Below are 21,660 nucleotides of genomic sequence, written 5' to 3' on the forward strand. Positions count from 1 at the left end.
ATACATATTTAATATAATATCTTTTGCGGAAACGTTGATTGTGGGGACAGCAAATCGAATTTTCGTATTGACATTCATCGATGTTACTTCCGAACAACTTGCATCCGCTGCTCAAAAGCCACAAAAAATAATTAATAGCTTAGAGGGTCCGTCGTGTCCTGGGTTACCCTATAAATTAATGTGATAAAAAATATTTCCAACGTAACATATACAGGGTGTTTTCGAATAAACACCGCAATATGTTGGGCTGCTTACCACCGAGGGAAACAAAAATCGGTAAAACAGATCTACCCAGTCACAATCACTTTAGTCAAGTCAAGTCACTTTACTCATTTTAAAGGACTTGAAACGTTCTACCTACCGATAACTGGTACAGGTATTTGTTCGCAACAGTGGTAGACAAGCCAAGATACGGCCATGCTTACTGGGAAACATCCAGTATGCTCATTTTCGAAAATGCGTACCGTGTTACATTCAACAGGATGATTTCGTCCGTAGTTAGACAACTGAAGATACACTTGGCGCGTACCCGCCTACATTTAGGCGATTCGATCTATTTTTATCGTTGGTTGAATGTTCTACGGTGTGCATACTCCAAAATACGCAGTATACCTAGGTAAAAAGCGTCATTTATAAGAATAAACAATCTGTTGTGTTATGTGATCGAATGAAGTTTTATTGCAAAGTCGTTTCTGATGTTCGATATTAATTTATTATTTATAGTTTGATAAATTGCGACGTAATAATATAACCACAATTATTATTAAATTCCATTGTCAATGCAAGAATCACAAGAAATAACGATCGTGCGGATATGCTAGAAATATCGCATTCATTGTTAATAATGATTGCGTAGTGGGGGAGAAACCATTAAGAAGCCAATGATATCAAATCTCTGACCTATACTTCTTAGGAATAAATGTAAACGAATACTAGAGTTACGAAGAATTCGCATACCTGTCTTCACGGCTGATTTTTAATTCAATATGACAATTAATTTATTCAAATTGACGTTTCTATATTTCATCAAGGTAGATTTATTTTATTCAACACGACTATTGTCAGTGCATACGAATTATATCTTATGCCATACCAAAATTTTCATATATTTATCAGCTAGTTCGGGAATCACCGGATTCTACGTGGTTTCATAAATTCGAAATTTTTATCTGGCCTTCGCTTCTGCATTTGCTTTACCGTGTAAATAGCTGTGTGAGTAATTAAGTGGTGACATAGGGTAAAAGTGGTCAGGTAAAGGAAGGGGTGAAGCTTCTGACCTAGTTCAGCCATCGAGGGCCACTTCCGTCTCAATGGGGTCACGATGTAAGATGGTATTCATTTCCTCCTGTAGGTAGAAGATCTGGAATGCATACTGGCTCAAAAATAAACATGATCCCAATTAGTATTTCAATTAGCTTTTGTAATTATAGCAGGAATAAACAGAATACATTCATGCTCAAAGCTTAGAAATATTCGTGGTTGTTGGCAATATATTGAAATTACGAACGCTTTAATTACATATTATTACTTATCGGAGTTGAGTGGCCAATTGCCGTGTATTAAATTTCATTATACAATTATACGAAACTCATATTCTGTATAATCGTGGTATGCTGGGTAATTTTTCTGTAGAAAAGATTATATCTATCATTTCAGATCGAATATTTTCTGTAGGGCCGCACTGTGTGGGATTTTCATTCCGCAGGTTCGCACTATCTAGGATAAAATTTCTGCTGAAAAGATCCTGTAGGATATTCTCTGTAGGATAAAGTGTAGAACGTGAGGCCTCTCAATTGTTCTACAGCTTTTCCTCGAAGTAACTTGAACATTTGAACAACCACCTTCTCACAAGTTTGTAGCTTAAAATATTTGGACAATCACTTTTTCAAACGTTTATATCTCGGAACCTGAATGTCAAATATATTTTTAAATTCACCTTCATGTCAAATCGTCAAAAATTTGATGTCACGTTTTGTCATTTCATAATTACTACAAACTAGTGAATAAATATAGTTAAATTCTGCATTTTTTAATACGGTTTTCAATCACTCAATTTACTTGATACACTTTATTGTTGAAACATTGGTGTTTACGTAAATCAAAGCATCTTGGGTACCATTTGTGGCCATACAAATCAATCACACGTAATGAATATAGCCACAATTGATGTTAAGGCGACGAAGACCGGTGCATCTGTCCTACGGTTTGACCCAATTTTCACCGCAGCCTTTGACTAGGATTATAAACATTGTTAAGATTAGTCGAAAATACCGGGTCAATCATAGTATACTACATAGCAGGAGATGAGGCTTTGAAGCAGCACTCGGCGTTCATATTCGCAAGCTACCATAACTTAATTTGCGTCGATTTGAATTTGCGACTTCAGGGACAGATGCTTGCGGTTGTAGGAACTATGTATAGTCTCAAAATGTTTGTGGGTTGACGGTCGTTTTTCACTTCGGTACATTACTGGTTTACTCGCTTTTCAAATCGTCTGAAGTAATTGCAGTTAGGTCTAGTTATTAAAATTTTATCATCTCCGCTGATTACGGCGTAAATTCTTTTAATGGTTTCACCCTAACAATAAGTTGAGACAAGTTTATCCATTATCTGTTCATATCTGGTTTATCCAAGTAGGTATACTATTTACGTGCCGGGTTCAATTGCGATGTTTAGACAATATCGAATCTTCCGTCAAAACAAGTGACTTAACAACCGACCTTTTAGTAACTCTTCGTTCAATTCCGAAAGGTGGCCGGTTCATGCGGAGTTCACCGTTCCTCGCTTTGGAACAACAGTGAATCAATAATAGGTACAAAGCTCACGAGCCCCGAATATCCCGCGTTCTATTCACTTCAAATGCGGGGGTTGAAGTTATCCTCTTACCTGCATATAGTGAGCCACGTGACTGTCATAACGCCACATCCGGTACTTCCTTGGTATCACCACTTCACCTGCCACGTGGCAGAATTCAATCCACGTAAGTTGACGGGCGGCCGGGTTCGATATCTTTGTCCACCAACGAGGACGATTTAGGGTCGGGATAGCGAGGGTTGTCCGACAGCTGCGCCCCGCGTTTGACTCTCGGCACGAACCGTCGCGGGTAAAAGGCACGCGTCAGACTTGGAGTTCGTTTTTTTGAACTTTGACCTGGGAGAAAGTCGCAGTCATGGCTTAACCAGTGGGGAACAAGACTCGCGACTAATTTCACTTCTTCAATTTGGATCCTCAAAGAGATTCAAGTATTCGTGGACCGTAATGTTGATAATTTTATTCCTTCCAAGCGTATCAAAAATACGCATCTTGGGTACAACAAACTGTCTTGGCTTAGAGCCTTTGTTGTGGCGTACAGTGGGAAGAGGAGATTTATTACAAAGCGGCAGGGTACCTGAAAATATGGAAACGAAGGTTCAACTTACAATTAGGCAAAAGACTCTTTAGATGAATGCATAATAGCGTTTCAAGATTCTTCATATTATATTTGCTTTACGTTGAAATTCACTGTAAGAAGAAAAATGTTGATTATAGTTCATGTTTCGAACATTACTCTTCCTTCCGAATGTGCTCGGAAAAATTCATGAAAATTTAAACAAACGGCATCGTTGCTTAGCGACTGAAAGCTCGGTAGGATGTATGGAGATTAAGGATACTGTGTATTTTAATTTTGTTGGTGTAATTTTGTAAACGTAACCAGGTCCCCCAAATTAGAGACTATAACCAATGCCATTAATTGAATTTTAATTAGTATAGATCACTAAGCTCCTTATTATTCATTCTAAATATAGGAGTTAGTAAAAAGTTCGTATAGTATTAATATAGAAGAATACTAAATGATTTATACAGATATCACGATTAAATTACGTTAAAAGAATGTAAATTCAGTCCACATTATGATTTACGAAATAAATTTTCCTCATGAAATGCGCGTCTTCCGGTCTCATGAACTCGCTACATGCTTTCTAAGTTTATTGCAAAATGAAATAAATGTATATGTTTAAATCCGAAAATAATTTGAGCGATCACTCCGGCCCTCCTTATGCAATTGTTCTTTCAACAATTAACGCGTACTGATGTTTGGCTATAAATTTTCGCGTAAAGCAGATATATGTGCAATGCAAAATTGTCATCAATTTTCTAGCCCGTCAATCTCCACGATTTGACCAACGGAAAATTTGCGATCAGAATAATTTCCAAAACCGTAATACCGTGCTCGCCTACAACTGTGATAAACACAGTTTCACAAAGTTGCCAGCAACTTAGACGTTGGAAAAAAATCGAACGAAAAACTTGCTTTTATATGTAAACCAAGAGTCGATGAGAAGCACAAGTACTAGGTCAAGCCTTATCGACCAGGTGAGCAGGTGGGCTTGAGGTAGCCTCACCAGAGTATTAATGGACAGCCTACGTCTTTTCTTTCTGATCGCGACGATCCGATATGCGATCCGTAGCTGGGCCATGACGTCAGTAGGACCCTGGCACTCGACCATACAATTCTATATCCGCATGCGATAATCCGAAGAGTGATAGCCGAGGAGAGTGGCAGGACTTCGATGGATCAGTCGCGATAAAAAAAAAATTCTAAATTGCCCCCCATTAGTTTTTGCTTTATACTCAAGGGCGTGATTTTTTTTTTTAAAGTCCTAACATCCTTGGGGGTTCGGCAGGTGAAGTATATCCTTTGGCATTCGAAGGGCTTGATACGGCGATTCGAATTCACGTGACAATCAGGTTTGTGCAAATAGCTTAAAATCCAGAACACGACATTAGTGTCTGGATGAGTTAAAAATAGATTTGCAAAGTTTTACCCGGGAGCTTGGGAGGCGAGCTTGTACGTCGCGCTTTGAGGCCACATGTGTTTAATATGTCATAACTCGCATGAGAGTTCATGTCGCTCGACTGTAAACTACCCCAGGGAAATAAATGTTTGTGGAACCCTTTCAGGACCTAAAGCCGTCGTTTTCTTATTCCTTGAATTCATCGTGGAGCGACTACTGCTTTTCACAAATGTGATACACTTTGCGTTTATTACAAATACATAAAGTGATTTTTCGAAATAAAAACTTGGCGGCCCGTTTACAATCGCGTCCCCCGTATTAAAAAATATTATCTCATCTTGAAGTCTTTGAATTTCAAGGGAATGCCAAATCTTTTCATATTGCAAAGTACAGGTCGTGTTGTTTGATCATATATTTATTTAAAAAACGAAGTTTCGCGGAACTCTGTATTTTATACCTCTGTAACAATCACTTCACGTGTCATTTTTATTGACATAATGTAGAATTGACTGCGTTTTCTGTGCTGGAATTTTTCGAAAAATGATGGCGAGCTACTGTTGGATTGCAGTTTTGTTAAGCAACATTTTTTATTTGTCACTCCAGCCATCGCCACCGTTTCGACGGATCGCACCTCTGCCGAAAAATCTATCCGCCAGAGTATAAAATTGGCAAATGAAGTCACCGTTGGTGAACGGCGTCGCCGCCATATCAGAATCTGAACCAGCGTGAGGAGCGATTACCGAGTGATGAAATCAGAAATAATTCACGTTTGGGCTACGTGCACATCGATATGTTTCGGTTGGTTACCAAGAAGAAATTTTAAGACATGATGGATCGAGACGTGCTGCAATAAAAATTGCAAGAAATCGACGAATTATGCGAATACAGGTAAAGTAATGCCGCCATGTTGGATTCGTCGGGAAATTCTGAAAGCGGTCTCCTTGGCTGAGGATCACAGACCTAGGGATTCTGCTCATTTTCATCACCATCATCGCGGAGGGCTACTTCCGGTGCGCAGACTCGAGATTCGCCAGTCCACGCCCCGCACCCCCTTCATTGCGTGGTAGGGGAAGTTACAGCTGTGACGTCACGGGGTTTGAATCAATATCTCGTTCCATCCGTCCGTCCGACGAAGCTAGCTGCGAGCTGGGAGCTATCAGTGCGGGGAGGCCGCCGCGACGCTAGAGACGACGACCCTACCGACGCTCCGTCTCTCCGTCGCCCGGGTACGTCGACGATTTCGCGAAAACCCGCCGCCGAATTTTAGTGATGAGGCAAAAAAAAAAACAAAAATGAGGAGTAAAAATAAATTCATAAAAACAGCTAAATGAGCGAGTAAAAAAGCGCTGCTTAAATTTTTTTTACCTTCGATTATTTCGTTTAAACATTAAATGAAATAAATGAAAACGTAATCGTACGTTAACTTGTGTCAAATTACGGTGATAATCGATTGTGTCCTCGCCATAGTTCAAGAATCGTAATGTAAGTAAATTTTTTCTCTAGTTTCAAATCTTATGTAAAACTTTTTTAACGTGTTTTTATGAGTACATATTTTATTATAATCTTTTTTTGTGTGTATTTTTCTCTACTCCACATATGCGTAAAGAATAGAACGTGGCTCATTTGATTGACAGTGATAGATATTTAATTTTTTAAAGTGAAATTATCGCAGACGTCAGGCACCGTTTACAATTTTTAATTTTGACGTCCACGCAGCTTCCGCTTATTTAACTCGGTACAGCAACGATTCCCGACGGCAAACCGTCTCGCGATTTTTAAAGATATAGCCACGGGCTGATCATGTTGTTTGTTTATTGTCCACTTTTCATTATTTACTGTTTTTGGATTCACACATTTGAACAATTTATTAGTCAATTTTATCGGTATATAATGGAATGTTTCACGTGGTTGTTGGATTATTTACACATAGTCTGAAGGATTCAAATACAAACTACTTTCGACATTCAGTAAATGAAGATGTGGTATAAAAAAATGGGTCATGTGGAAATATATTCATAAGGCGGTGATTACCAATTCGATGTGTGGAGCAGTATTAATAGTTTACAATCAGTTGCAACCAGAATGAAACTACCAAAACTCAACGAGCCGGTTATTTTTTATAATCGGAATAACAAGTTAGTGTATAAATAAGGTTCTTGGGCATTTCAGTGCGGTATAAAAAAATTTGAAATCACAGATCATAGTTTATATTTCATAACCCTAATAATCCTACTTCTACGCTAGCGGTGTTGACTAGTTACTCAAGTAGGGCGACCATTAGGTTATTATTGAGATTCTTGGACTTGGATAAATCAATTTACGACATCATTGAAATGTAATGAAAAATTGTACACGCAATTGAAAGGCTTGTAAGAATACGCAACTGCCCGTTGAAGTCGGGGGAAAAGAATTCGTCGAGACAGTTTCAGGCTACACCTAATGATGACCATGGATTGAGAAACTTATTTTCATGTTTCATGATTCCAGAGGTGCAATCTGAGGCCGCGTAAAAAGCTACGGGCATAGTTTGGTTCCTCTGATTATATCGATATTGGTAAGCGAGTGAGAAGTAAGAGATATAAGTTTGGGAGGAATCGATGGCCATCAGTGCCCATGGGCGGCCTCGCGTTTAGAACAAGGAACAGCCCCTCCCAGAAGACCTCGCTCAGGTGGGGCGACTGCTGCCCTCCGAACCTGAACCCCCCGTCGACGGCAGCATCCTCGTTGGCATCGGTCATACCCAAGAGCCGTCACCTGGCCATGCCACCTGTACCCGTGTGAGGTTGCCCTCCGCTGCTGCGCGACTGTACGCCCAGAGGTGCTCAGAGGTGCGTATCACAATCGAAGGTCACGTCTGCGTCGCGAATCACGACCTTGGGATTCAACATGGCGGACAATCGCAATTTCCTTGCGTGGCCATGTTGAGTTCGGTTTGGTAAAGAATCGGGTGGGTCGGTAAATGTAACGAACGAATGCTCGATATTCCGTAGGTTTCCAAACGTTCCCAAAACAGAGAACACACCGAACCTCTTGGACTTGCATCTTCATCAACTTGACTTGACGCCCGTCGATCTATCATCACCCAGCAACATGATCAACATCGCTGGGGTTATTTCCATTGTTTTGTTTTACCTTCTAATTTTGGGAGTGGGAATATGGGCGGCCAGGAAAAAAGAGGCTGGAAACGATTCCGAGGAAGAGGTGATGCTGGCCGGACGGTCCATCGGCCTCTTCGTCGGGATCTTCACGATGACGGCCACGTGGGTCGGCGGAGGCTACATCAACGGAACAGCCGAGGCTATCTACACCAAAGGGCTGGTGTGGTGTCAGGCACCATTCGGATACGCCCTGAGTCTCGTTTTTGGTGAGTTCAGACATTCCTTCATCGGACTGTCCGTCATTTAACGTCGTTGGCTCCGGCAGTCCCCGCGTCAGGCCGCAAACCCAGCTTTTCTAATTCGAGATGTTTCCTTCCAGGCGGGATATTCTTTGCAAACCCGATGCGGCGGCAGGGCTACATCACTATGCTGGACCCCCTGCAGGATGCGTTTGGCGAGAGAATGGGTGGTTTGCTCTTTTTACCGGCGCTATGTGGCGAGGTCTTTTGGGCGGCGGGAATTCTCGCTGCTCTTGGCGCCACCCTGGCAGTAATAATCGACATGGATCAGGGGACGTCCGTTATTCTGAGCGCGTGTATCGCGGTGTTCTACACTCTGTTTGGCGGCCTCTACTCCGTCGCCTATACGGACGTGATCCAACTGTTCTGCATTTTTATCGGCCTGGTGAGTAGTGTCGCGAACTCATTTTTCGGTGTTTTTGTTACGACGTCCTACCGAAAACAGATTAGAAAAATCCTTCGGGTATTAGTCTAACCTTGAGTATCCAATGGGATAGAGGTCGTATGAACCCAAGAAAATGATACCTGTAGGGAGCACTGAACGGAATTTGGATTTGCTTAACAAGATTATTTTGCCTAACGTGTATCGGAATCAGCCTAATGCAATTATTCCACTACCACATAGTAGTATAGATTATGCGCTAGCCAAATACCACACCTAGGATTGAAAGTCTAACGAAATCTACCTTGAGGTCTTTCTGGATAGCTAACATGCAGCGGTCGAGCGGGACTTGTCTGATGCAGGTGTTCTACATTGACAAAGTGATAACTATGTGCAATCTTTGTGAAGTAAAAGGCTAGCAATTATTCGTCGGTTCACAGTTCGTCGAGTCTTTATCTTTTTCTGTACCTTGAATTTATTAATAATAAGCAGTCACCGTTCACAACGACATAAATTGCTCAACTCCGTAGAATATAAGTCTTGTTCGCTACGAATAACTTTTGCTACATCGATTTTTTTCTATCGATTACGTCTGTACACCTATAAATAGTATTGACGATCTGGAATGGGTGACTCTTTATTCATACAGAGTGCAGGTATCGAACTTAACGTGGCGGTGTTCGGCAATATTGCGACGAGGTTTTCGGGTCGATAGGCGGGCTCGGCTTCTCCGTGCATTCAAATTACCAAGGTTCGCAGGACGAGATTTCACCCTTTCATTTTCATTTCACATTTAAATACACACCGTCTTCTGCAGGGTCACGCGATATACTTGAATACTGAAAATTATCGTGTGTCGGGTAGCTGTAATTTAAAAACATTACCATTTCAGCTGCAGCATCGATTTTCCACAAAAATTGTTGTTATTTTCGATAAATCTCGTTCGCCGTTCCTGCCTAACAATGAAATATTTTGATTATCGTACGTTGCGCGTAGCTGAATGGGTTGTATCGAAGGGAAACCTTTTAGGTGGCGCTTTTCAGATTAGTCTTTTCACGGTCGATCTCTTGGGTGCAGTTAGCGTTCCCTTGCCAGGAACATGAAAAGAGCCAACAGTTCGATTGAAGTCAAAGAAAGTTAATCCCCGGAATAGTTCCATTCACCGGGTCAGAGGGGCGGGGGGATTTCTTTCTCGGACGAAGAGATTTCCAAAGGATAAAGAACACGCGCCACCTATAGCCAAGTTATCGTGTTAGACCCACCTTCAACTTTTTCACCCTGTTCGAACATTTTGCGAATCAATGCAGTAGACTTGGTGTTCGATCGATCTGTCAGCTCGGCAATAGTAATGGTTGCCAAATGAAGGAAAGGTGTTTACACACTTCTGTGACGTCTGTTCCAGTGGATGTGCATCCCCTTTGCATGGATGAATCCCAAGGTCGAGTCGCTTAGTTCGATGGACGTGGATTGGATCGGCGAGGTAAAACCATCGGAATATTGGTACTACATGGACTACGGGCTTCTACTAGTCTTCGGAGGAATACCTTGGCAGGTGTACTTCCAGCGAGTTCTCTCCTCGAAGACCGCTGGCAGGGCCCAAATCCTGAGCTACGTGGCTGCCGTTGGATGCATCCTGATGGCCATACCTCCAGTTCTAATCGGAGCCATAGCCAAGGCGACGCGTAAGTTGTTTCCTCGGATGTTTCAACTATTCGGCAACACTCGTCCACGCAAGCACTCGCATATCGCACATGCGTAAAGAACGTACCTACCGCTTAAGGATACCACGGGAATACGGTCCTTTGCGTCGCAATTGTAACGGGATTAAATTAGCTTCGTTGCGGAATTGTCTGGGGCCAGGGGAGGTCGCGAGGGCTCGTGACCCTTCGGCCCGCCCCGCGGTATTTTGGGGGCTACTTGACATTTGGCGTGGGTGAGATCCCTGCTGTTGCGGGGGGTGCTGGTATTTACAATGTACGCAAGAGCGGGAGAAACGCGAGGGGAGATCGTGCAAGGATAATAGCACCGTGCTCGGCTGGGTGGTGAGCGTGGGACTGAGCCATGTGGCTCATCGCGGGGCGGTGGTGATAATGCGCCTTGGGGTGACGGGACATAAATATAAATAGTCGATACAAGAACGGTGCTGAACCGTGCCCCGGAACTAATTGGAAGTGCAGAAATATTTTTTTGGGTGTGACGAAGAACGCGGAAGTATTATTCGGAAGCTTAACGGAACCGTTTGACGATGGTGTTCCAGCGTGGAACGAGACCGGGTACACCGGACCTTATCCGTTGACGGAAACGGAAACAAGCATGATCCTGCCGATGGTTCTCCAGTACCTGACACCGGATTTCGTGTCTTTCTTCGGCCTGGGAGCAGTCTCAGCTGCCGTGATGTCATCAGCGGACAGCAGCATTTTGTCAGCGAGTTCCATGTTCGCTAGGAACGTCTACAAGCTCATCTTCCGCCAGAGGGTGAGTAGTCGAATGTTAGTCACAATCACAGAAATCCCGAACCACTTTCAAGCCCTCTCTCTCGCACAATTCACACTTCGTTCGTGGAGTCGCATTTCGGTTGGGGTCGGTTAAAGCTGATTTATCCGCGTAGGCTTCAGAGATGGAGATAATCTGGGTGATGAGGACGGGTATCGGTGTTGTCGGGATCCTTAGTACGGTGATGGCGTTAACGATACCCTCGATATACGGGCTCTGGTCGATGTGTTCCGACCTGGTGTACGTCATCTTGTTCCCCCAGCTGCTGATGGTCGTCCACTTTAAGCCGTATTGCAACACCTACGGCAGTCTTGCAGCGTACATAATTGCTTTCATGGTCAGAATCAGCGGTGGCGAGCCTCTGATGGGACTTCCGGCACTCATTCATTATCCAGGTTACGAACCGGAGACCGACACCCAGCTATTTCCCTTCAGGACAATGGCAATGTTGATGTCTCTGGTGACGTTGGTCGGTGTTTCGTACGGCACTCAGGTCGCGTTTATGACCGGCAAGCTTGCGCCTGGTTACGATATATTTCGATGCGTGGTCAACATACCCGAGGACGTAGAGCGAGTGGGTCCCGATCCCGCGGAAGGTGAACAGATGGCTGTGCTGGCCGGCGGGTCGGCCAGACTTTACGGCAGCAAAGATGAATCCAACGGCCGAGTGAATCAAGCGCTCGAGCCGGACGACGATATGGAACCAGGTTGTGGCGTAGGCGGAGGTGGCGGGTGCAGCGTTTTGGGTCAGTTGGAACCTCACGTCGATCGCCAGCCGCAATCCAGCACCGCGTTCTAACTCCAGGTTCCATGATCGGATGCTGTGACCAACAATAACTCCGGTGATGCGGTGTTTCTTCGTTTCTCCATTCATTCTTCTTTCGTTTTTTTCATTATTGCGCAACTGTACAATTGTATTGCGTCGATTCTATACTGCTATTTTGTATAGGATGCTTTCTGGTGCTCTTAATATGAACGGTTCTTTCATGCCACTGCGATTTCGTGTATAGTATAGTGATAACACCGTGCGATTTTTGTCCGATAGAGATTCAAGCACAGTGGGCTTGACCTACAAAATAATCACGATATAAATATCCTTGCGATTAGTTCGTGACGACGGTGATCGTGGTATGATTTGCACAAAGATCGGAAGGATACGCGGAGATGATTGCGGAAATTCCCCGGCGCGTTTTCAACGTCCGATCAATGGGTCGAAGGTCATCGCCGAGGTCATATCACTTGTGGTCAGGAACAGTTATCGTAGTCTCAATTAAGCAATAATTTTGAAGTTAACGCATTACATTTACATAACGTACTTGTTAGCTGTTTGCACATCGGGGAAATGAGAGCACCGCATCGCCTATTAGGCCTAGTCATTTTGTTTTTAAATATGTTTAGTACTAAATGAATATAAATAAATAAATAAATATATTACATGTATAGATACAAATTATATTGAATTCGGCTGAGTTTCAGGGCGGTTCATAGGATCTAAACTCGATCGCGGATCGCGTTGCGAAGACTCGTTTATAGTCGCTAGTGATCAATGAAACGTTCGGAAGTACTTATTTGAAATAAATTCTGCCGGTATAAATAAAAGTAGGGAATTCACGGCGGACGCTGATTGGAGTAGACGTGTTATATAAGATTCACGGTAGAATACCGAGCAGCCCACAGCGTGCTCCATGTAACGTGCGGTGTACATATGATCCTGTCATTTTTAATTACTTGTGTGGACTTTCGTGTTGGGCACCGAGTGTGTATATTGGCATTTATTTCGGAATTATTGCCGTGCATGCTGCGGTGTATGTATTAATATAATATACTGTTCCAAAATATCGATTATAGATCGATGCTTTTCTACGTAATCGTCGCATGATCGTAGCAATCAAGCTTATGTTATACGATTAGAGGCGGAAAAATTTCGGAATCTTTTGACGTGCAACAGTATTAAATTTGAAAGCTATACATAGAATTCGTGTTAATGATCGCGTGAGTGTACAATTCTAGGTTTTAGCCAAGCGTGTAATAGATACAAGGCCCCGAAAGTCAGCTGATCGGTTATATTTATTATATAGTATATATTGCCATATATAGTATATATATAGTTTATAATATAGTATATATTGCCATATTGTTTGAATGAAATAATGAATAGCCAGTAAGTATAACTTATGCATACCCAAGACAAGACTATACTACAGTATACATATTACCAACCGTACATATCAGTGCATATCGAAAATAGTTGATATTAGATTATACCTATAATGTAAGTAAATATGAGAGTTTTTATGAAATATGAATGAATATTTAATTTTCGTATCACCTTGTTACAAATGCTATTTTTTAATTAAAAAAAAAAAAAAAAAAAAAATCAATTCCAAGACACGGAAGTATGGGCCGTGCAAGTGCAATAGCATTTAATTGCGGTGTAGAAATAATTAATTAATTGTATAGCTGCAGCAGAATGATATTATACGTCTTATCCAGCTTATCTTATTTTCCGTAGGAATGTTCGTCATGCACGTATATACATTATACATAACGCATACGTATATGTTGAAATTAACTTCATGTTGCTGTATTTTACACTTATGACGAAAAAATTATGTATAGCGTTGTTTTCGGTAGCGCGCTGCAATAATAACACGTATATCTAGGTATATGTGTGTATCTCATAATTTTTAATAGTAATAAAACTGTGCAACATGACGCGAAACCCCGAACGCACATATTATCATGTGTCACCTACATATCAATTACATCAAATCAATGTAATAAACGGTATATACATATCATATAATAAGTACATAAAAATATACACGCATATCAATATAATGTATTTATGTCGCTGTCATAAAAGATGAATTAATCCCACTGGAAAGCAGGTGTTTCAAGGTTTATTGAGGGGGTTGAAATGTTGGTGAAAAACTAGCACACAGTATGTAACATACGTCAACGCATAGGTATTACTCATCCACGTGATCCGTTCGACTGTACGGCACTGAATCGAGTTATAAGCCGTTATACAGTTTGAAATGAAACTTGGAGTCTTTCGAACATCGTATCCGCAATTTTTCAAACGGATATTTTGAAAATTCATATATGTACTGTATACTATGTATTGTATTCTCAGAAAAACGTCGTATATATATATATCAAATGAATCCTGTATAAACCTAATACCAAAAGTATATTACACCTGTATACATATACATATATATATATAATATCGAAGTGTTACTTAATAATGTACTATTCGTAATATAGTTATACGACCGAAAGAAAAACACCTAACAAATAAAAACGTAAGCAAGATGTTGATTGTAAGTGTTAAAAATAAACGGTGTATAAAAATACGCGCCGTGCTTGGTTCTGCTTCCTCTACGTAGATTTCTTCCCGTGTATTTACTCTTATTACTCTTTATCAAAATTTTGACCAGTACCGTGATCGCTATTCTTACCTGCGTTCACGGTTGGTATGCAATTACGTCACATTACCCGTAGACAATCTTCGTTTGAAGAAATTCAGTGTGTGCTCATTGCGCGAACCGAGTAACGCAGTCTCGCTCAGCTTCTGCATAATTTTATTGCTCTACTTCGTCAATCCTCAATTCCAGGAAGCTATTTCACTGCAATACTTTCAAAAATATTTTACTTGCTTTCTCTCCGCCAGGAAGACGAAAAGTTTTCACTATCTAAAGGTGCAGTGTAACATGACTTACGGTTCGGTAGTTTTTAAATTATGAAGTAGCGTTAGTCTTACAAATATATTCCATGGAAAGTGGGGCAGGGTAAGGTGCACAAAATGTAATCCAAGTAAAATTCTTCACAGCAGACCAGCTTTATTGGTAAAACAAAAGCGTTTTCACAAAAATAATAAATAAATCATATTCAGTGTAAACAGTTATTTGTCTAACAGCTGGATTAGATAATTATTCTATTCTTTTCTTTTTCTTTTTGTCATGTATAAAAATATAAAAATGTACATATCTTGTTCCTACTGTGGAAGCGAAATGGTTTAGTATCTACAATTAATTCAGCTCAGTTAGTGAAATGGGGATCGAAGCGCGGGTTTCTCCTGATGGACTTCATTCGTCATCGTCAGGATTCCAGCTATAAGAGAGAAAACATAACAGGGAACCAAGGTGGAGACATAGAGATACACAGAGAGGGAGAAGGAGATAAAGAATATCGATTTCACGTTATAGCGCAGAGTTCGAACAAAATACTCAACCTCCCCGTGTACGATTCCTAAACAATCTGGCATTGATGTTAGAGTAGAAAACAATCGGGACGTGCAGTTTCGAGTGTCATGGTCAGAGCTGATGCCTGCAGGTTCAACAACTTATTTCCTGTTAGAGAAAAACCAGCGATGGAAGCAAGTTCATCGGTGATTACCCGCTTGTTGATGGGTTAATAGATCTTATAGTTAGCTTAATATTGGTAGCCGCCGTTGCTGGCGTAGCTCTGTCCACCGCTGCTACCACCGGAGCTGTAACCGCCTCCACTGCCGCCGGAACTGTATCCACCACCTCCTCCGGAACTGTATCCACCACCTCCTCCGGAGCTGTATCCACCACCTCCTCCGGAGCTGTATCCACCACCACCGCCGGAGCTGTATCCACCTCCGGAGCTGTATCCACCACTGGAGCCACCGGAGCTGTATCCACCTCCGGAACTGTATCCACCCCCGCCGCCTGAGCTGTAACCACCGCTGCTTGAAGAGGGTGCGCCATAGCTGGAGGATGGCTGACTGGCACCGCCGCCGCTGAAGTGTCCACCGCTAGAGCTGTAAGAGATGATTTCGTGATAATGCGATGCCCTACATGCCATCGTAGTTGGTGATTGTAGTTTTGATGGATTGAATTGACTTTGACGAAACAAGTAGGGGTCAGTGTTGAAAGCGTGGAAACGTTTCTTCACTGCTTGGTGTTTGATTTTTTATTGCGGTGTTTTTCGAAAATGAAGCTTTTGCTTACCCGCCGCCAAAACTACTGCCACCGAAGCTACCGCCTCCTGAAGACGGTGCTCCGTAGCTGCTTGAGGGTTTAGAAAAGCTGCCACCACCTCCGGAAGAAGGTGCACCGTAGCTTGAGGAGGGAGCTCCGTAGCTCGAAGAGGGTCGTCCGCCGCCGGAAGATGGTGCTCCGTAGCTGCTTGAGGGTTTGGAAAAGCTGCTACTACCTCCTCCGAAAGAAGGTGCGCCGTAGCTTGACGAGGGAGGTCCGTAGCTCGAAGCGGGTCTTCCGCCACCGGAAGATGGTGCCCCGTAGCTGCTTGAGGGTTTGGAAAATCCACCACTACCTCCTCCGAAAGAAGGTGCACCGTAGCTTGACGAGGGAGCTCTGTAGCTCGAAGAGGGTCTTCCACCACCGGAAGATGGTGCTCCGTAGCTACTTGAGGGTGCACTGCCGCTGAATCCACCTCCGAAACTTCCACCACTGCTAAACCCGCTGCTGCTGCCACCGCTGAATCCACCGCCTCCCGAAGATGGAGCTCCATAGCTACTCGATGGTGCTCCGTAGCTGCTGGACGGTGCACTGCCACCGAAGCTACCTCCGAAACTTCCACTGCTGCTTCCGCCGCTGAATCCGCCACCACCTCCTGAAGACGGGGCTCCGTAGCTAGTCGATGGTGCTCCGTAGCTGCTTGACGGTCTGCTGCTTCCACCGGATGATGGCGCTCCGTAGCTGCTGGACGGTGCACTGCCTCCGAATCCACCGCCGAAGCTGCCACCGAAGCTTCCGCCTCCAGAAGACGGTGCTCCGTAACTGCTGGACGGGGCACTGCCTCCGAATCCACTGCTGAAGCTTCCGCCTCCAGAAGACGGCGCTCCGTAGCTGCTGGATGGCGCGCTGCCTCCGAATCCACCGCCGAAGCTGCCACCGAAGCTTCCGCCTCCGGAAGATGGGGCACCGTAGCTGCTGGATAGCGCACTACCTCCGAATCCACCACCACCACCTCCGCCGATGTTGGGAGTTCCGTAGCTCGTTGATGGTGGCAAGTAGCTGCCGGTTAGTGGAGCTGTTGAAGAATGAGTCAGTTGGTAAATGTATCCTCACGGTCAATGTGGGATGATTTCACAAAGTTACTCGATCTGGATGTTTGACAGATGGTCAAAAAATACGACATCACTTGGATTTGGTGAATATTTGACTGGATGCTCCATTGTGTCAACCTTGAATTCGTGACAGGAATGATGATGATGATTTCCTTATTTGACGCTGTGTGAGATATAACAAGGGCTCAAGGAATAATGGATACAGTAGTCATTTTTCACAAACGTGTCCTTATACCGAACTAAAACTTTCCATCTGCGAACTAATCTTTACAGTGAATCAGCAGTACGTATGCACATGCTTGTGAATTGTCTCCAGATACTTTCTTCCATTTTACGGTTACGACCGTCTTCTTAACGTCTCATGATGTTCGCATGGGAGAAGGAAAGTTTTAGATCAGCATTGTACGTCACATCACCAGAAGATGTGTTTCACCACTCAGCTTCATCTAACCCCCTAATAAGTCTAAGTAAACTTGAAATATTTACGCAGCTAAGTACCCGACAAAATAGATATTGCTAGTAGTAACGGATTCGCTAGATCAGAATCATTCTTGAATTCGATTTCGATGCAGAACTCAGATTACTGATTTGGGACCCCAATTCATCTTGGAGGAGCGACAGACATACGTCGGATACGAATTTCATAATTGAAAGTTAGCTGTACGAAATCGAAAGTACCTAACCGACAATTTAGGTACGGTAGTTTGTAGCTTTCGTGTAGATTGTAATTTAACCGGTAAAAGAATTATCGATAAAATTTTATAGTTTTATCCGAATTCTACTATGCTGAATAGCGCATAAAAAAACTTCGAACAGCCACTAATATTTCCGGAAGAGTAAAAGATAGCGTTCGCGCCTGTGCAGGCTCAAACGAATTCTTAAACGAGTATTGAAATTATCAACTTTCAAGACCGTTAACACTAAACTGCTAATTGCCAGTAGATATGGTGAGCGTAGATGATTATCTCATTTCCACAAACCTTTTGGAGCGTAAGTTATACGGCGCTATTCTTAGAGCTACGATTGCGGAAGGTCCGGATACTATTTATTATACTGAACGATCCTCTTTACACGTTAATGCCGCGGGCCATCGCACGTGGGCAATTCGAAAACAGAGAAAAATACCAACTGTGGAAGGCATGGCGCAGCTGTATCTGTAATGCATAACCTGTCGTAACTTGCAACTGGAGAGCACCAAATGAAATCGAATTTTTCTCGACGTTGCAGTTTCGCCACGAGTGGTTGATTACACTGAGACGCTGAAATGATTGAAGATTGACTGCACCAAACCAGCGAATACGAAACGTGACTAGCCGAGTTATGGAGAGTGTCTGGTAGACACGAGTGACGACCGCGAATTAACTAGGGCGAAAGTGCTCCGAGATCGTAAAGTGTCCGAGGTCATGCGGGAATTGGAGATTTAAATCTTAGGAATGGTATCAGAAATTCACGTCGGTCATAAACGTTTCTTTTACTTTTGAACCTTCGAAATTTTACTTTTATAGTTAACAGTTCGGAATTCCGACAGGTAAAGCTTCACACCGAAATATTAATTCCAGTACCGTCGTGCAGGTCTCGAGTCGAGCGTGATGTGAGAATTCTAGTTTTACCGTAATGACACTGTTCATGTGGCAATTAAACGCATCGTTTCTCTAGGTTCCACTACGACTTCCGCCATTGTGTGCTAATGAAAAAGCGACATTTACTTGTTTGGAAAGAGACCTTGCCCAGAAAGAAGCTGTCTGTAATGTATGGAATAAATCAAGTCTACTGCTCTACATGCGCTTTGCTATTGTTCCAACTGTAAGAACGAAGGTTACCACGGAGTTCATAGTGGGTTCGCTCCTCAATGGTTTGTAATGTAGTTTACATGTGCCGTACGAAAGACGTCTGTTTCTCATTGCATTTAAATGTTGACAGGATCACGAGTTACTTGAGGATCTATAAAACGGAAGAAGGAGTTTATGTTTAAGGAACTAGAAGCTGAGGAGAGGCTCGTAAAATTTATGCCAAAGTCGATTGCTGGGTAAGCACAGGTTGTGGGATTTAGCAAGCTAATTGTATGAAATCTTGCGGAATAGAATCATACCACAAAGGGGTTTCAGCGGAGTCGGCAATTTCACAACAACTTCTGAAACTGTCTATGAGGCTGACAGTCATTCGTTGTGGAAGAAAGGCTGTGGAAAGCGGTTTGATGAATTTTTCGAAAATGTGAACTCCAGCCAAATCGGTTCACATAGGAGTACGGATAACAGATTACAACTTGCTTCGGAATTAGATGGATAACGGTGCAAAAGTGAACCGAGAAAACGTCACGGGGATGCCACGAGGGGCAGCAGTTTGACGGAGCGAATCGCAGTGAAAGTGTGGGAGTCGCGACTGAGTCTGTACTTGCTCAGAGGCGCAATTTTGCCGTTGTCGTTACCGCGATTATCCCAGTCCCTTCAATTCCTCTCTAGCCTTCGCTCGACTCGAACTTTTATGTGTTGTTCCCCCACTTCTCCTGAAAAGTCTCGACTCCTGATGTACGGAAACGCGCGCGATCGCGGACTCTGTGTTAAACCTTTGTGGAGAAATTCACATTCGGACGATAGTCGCGTTGATGTGATTTTTTTTATCTCTTGTATACTGATTGATTGAATTTAAAAAAATTATACACTATAGTTGGGGCGATTCGAAGAGTGGATTGAAACTCTGATTTAAATTGGCATCGTTGGTACGATTCTCTCTTCACTGACACATCGAATGTATTCGTTAATATTTCGGCTAGCTTTTACCGTAATTAGCACTCATGAAATGTATACCTGTACCTTCCGCTGCAGGTGATGCCTAATAAATTCCTATTCAGATATATATCGTATCGTAATAACTCGCTTAAGTATTTTTAACGTTCAACGGTAATTATCATCTACCCGAATCATATTTTTATTCAGTAATGCTTGCTCGAGGGGTAACGGTTAATTAACTCTTATATATGTACCTATGCTTACACAAAGCTGGTCAATCTCATCATTTATGATATTATAACGACTTCATATGAATATACGTATACATGGTAACGATTTTTAATATTTTGTTTAATAAAAATTCAAAGAATTCGAGTACTTCAGTACTAACGAGCTTCGAATAAATTAGTCACAGTGTGCAGTAAGCGAACAGAATGTGAAATTCGTCGGGATTTGTTTATGCGTGGTTTACCTATTCGCCTTATTCCACCGCGTATGGATCATCGGACAGTTTTAATAACCGCGTAACACGCAAATACGCGGGTGATTGTCAAATACGCACGATAACGAAAGCGAGAAAGAATAACGAATATTGGCTGTTCAAGGTCTCTGAAAGTCTCACGTGATTACCATCTATTATTTTCACAGTAATTTCGTTTTCAACGAGTTGAGTAATCGCCGCATGGTCGTATAAATTTTTGCTCAGAAAAATATCTTTCAACGCTACGAAAAATCTCAAAATTTTCTCATTATCGCAGTGGCGATAATAAAAAAAATTTAACACCAAATCTATCAGTGCAATTTCTCGGCGACCGTGTATGCCAAATTCGCAATTAGGACGGAATTCTTACTGGCTTCGTACTTCCGTAACGGGTTTATTTTTTAATCGTCAATCAGCGCGATGGACAAAGTAACCAATCCTTACCTTCGGCGTAACTGGAAGGTAGAAGTGCGGTGGCCACTAGAGCAGCAGCCACAAGAGCCCACATCTTAGCAGGCCTCATGCTTTAAACTTTTGGACGCGTCGACTTAGAAACCTGACCGAATCACTTTTCGATATAAAAACTCGGTATTATCCTCCACGTGTTTTCGAAGCTGCGTTTAGTTTGCTCTAACATGCTTCAAAGAGTTCGTATCTGGCTTTTATAGTTGGCTGTCTTTCGGAGAAAGTCTTCGGCGCTACAAGAGGATGCCACCTCCGAGAGTGGGGCGAGGACGCGGGGCGTCGAGGTGTTTGGACGCCAGAATACCGGGGAAAGATGCGCTCCTTACGCTCGAATCATGCCGCGTTCAATATTCCACACTCTGGTTACGCTGCAGGGACGATTGACTCGTCTTTTCTTTCCTGGTATTCCGGTCAAAATGTCCACCTAACGAACCGGCCGGAATTTCTGAAAAACTTACGTCCAAGCTAGTTGAAACACGGTCAAAGAAACAATAAAACAGCGCAGCCTTGGCGCTGATTAAACTTTAACCAGGCTGAGAAAAATTGCATCTGTTTAAGTTACGTACGAAATTCTAGAAAAACGGGTATCGGTACGAAAACGGTTTTATTTAGGCAGTTCTGGAACCACTGGAAAATACGATCCAACTAGGAACCACTTGGTGTGATTATAGATTTTAATATTACAATTTATGATTATTGCAATGTCAAATCTATTCCTTCGGTTGGCTAAAATTTTTTCAAGTAATTGACACAATAACATCAATTTGTTGTTGCATCAATATAAAATTATCGCAATAGTCTGAACTAAATTTCTCAGTTGTGGTGAACAATGAAAATATAGTTAAAGATTGCTTGGCGAATGCATAAGTAAAAA

General features: G+C 42.6%; 2 protein-coding genes across 2 annotated transcripts; one reads left to right on the plus strand and one right to left on the minus strand.

Moving 5' to 3' along the window:
• Positions 1-5,846: 5,846 nt before the first annotated feature.
• On the plus strand, positions 5,847-13,458 carry LOC107219897 (high-affinity choline transporter 1). Its single transcript, XM_015658250.2, has 7 exons — positions 5,847-6,257; positions 7,263-7,603; positions 7,766-8,139; positions 8,253-8,557; positions 9,957-10,236; positions 10,812-11,029; positions 11,163-13,458. The coding sequence occupies exons 3-7, from the start codon at positions 7,866-7,868 to the stop codon at positions 11,844-11,846; spliced, it is 1,761 nt and encodes a 586-aa protein (XP_015513736.1). The 5' UTR covers positions 5,847-6,257; positions 7,263-7,603; positions 7,766-7,865; the 3' UTR covers positions 11,847-13,458.
• A 1,416-nt stretch (positions 13,459-14,874) lies between these two features.
• LOC107219906 (loricrin) lies at positions 14,875-20,947 on the minus strand. The gene is made up of 3 exons (XM_015658264.2): positions 20,766-20,947; positions 16,033-17,077; positions 14,875-15,842 (listed from the first exon to the last, which is right to left on the minus strand). The coding sequence occupies exons 1-3, from the start codon at positions 20,842-20,844 to the stop codon at positions 15,488-15,490; spliced, it is 1,479 nt and encodes a 492-aa protein (XP_015513750.1). The 5' UTR covers positions 20,845-20,947; the 3' UTR covers positions 14,875-15,487.
• Positions 20,948-21,660: the final 713 nt, after the last annotated feature.

Source organism: Neodiprion lecontei, chromosome 3 (assembly GCF_021901455.1).
Source record: "Neodiprion lecontei isolate iyNeoLeco1 chromosome 3, iyNeoLeco1.1, whole genome shotgun sequence".
Classification (NCBI taxonomy): Eukaryota; Metazoa; Arthropoda; class Insecta; order Hymenoptera; family Diprionidae; genus Neodiprion; species Neodiprion lecontei.

Bases quoted from the DNA above. Each gene is read 5' to 3' on its own strand.
- LOC107219897 (XM_015658250.2), top strand. From the start codon at position 7,866: ATGATCAACATCGCTGGGGTTATTTCCATTGTTTTGTTTTACCTTCTA. The intron at 8,140-8,252 runs GTGAGTTCAGAC...GTTTCCTTCCAG, and splicing joins CGCCCTGAGTCTCGTTTTTG to GCGGGATATTCTTTGCAAAC. The intron at 11,030-11,162 runs GTGAGTAGTCGA...TTATCCGCGTAG, and splicing joins AGCTCATCTTCCGCCAGAGG to GCTTCAGAGATGGAGATAAT.
- LOC107219906 (XM_015658264.2), bottom strand. From the start codon at position 20,844: ATGAGGCCTGCTAAGATGTGGGCTCTTGTGGCTGCTGCTCTAGTGGCC. The intron at 17,078-20,765 runs GTAAGGATTGGT...ATTCTTCAACAG, and splicing joins ACCTTCCAGTTACGCCGAAG to CTCCACTAACCGGCAGCTAC. The intron at 15,843-16,032 runs GTAAGCAAAAGC...CATCTCTTACAG, and splicing joins GGCAGTAGTTTTGGCGGCGG to CTCTAGCGGTGGACACTTCA.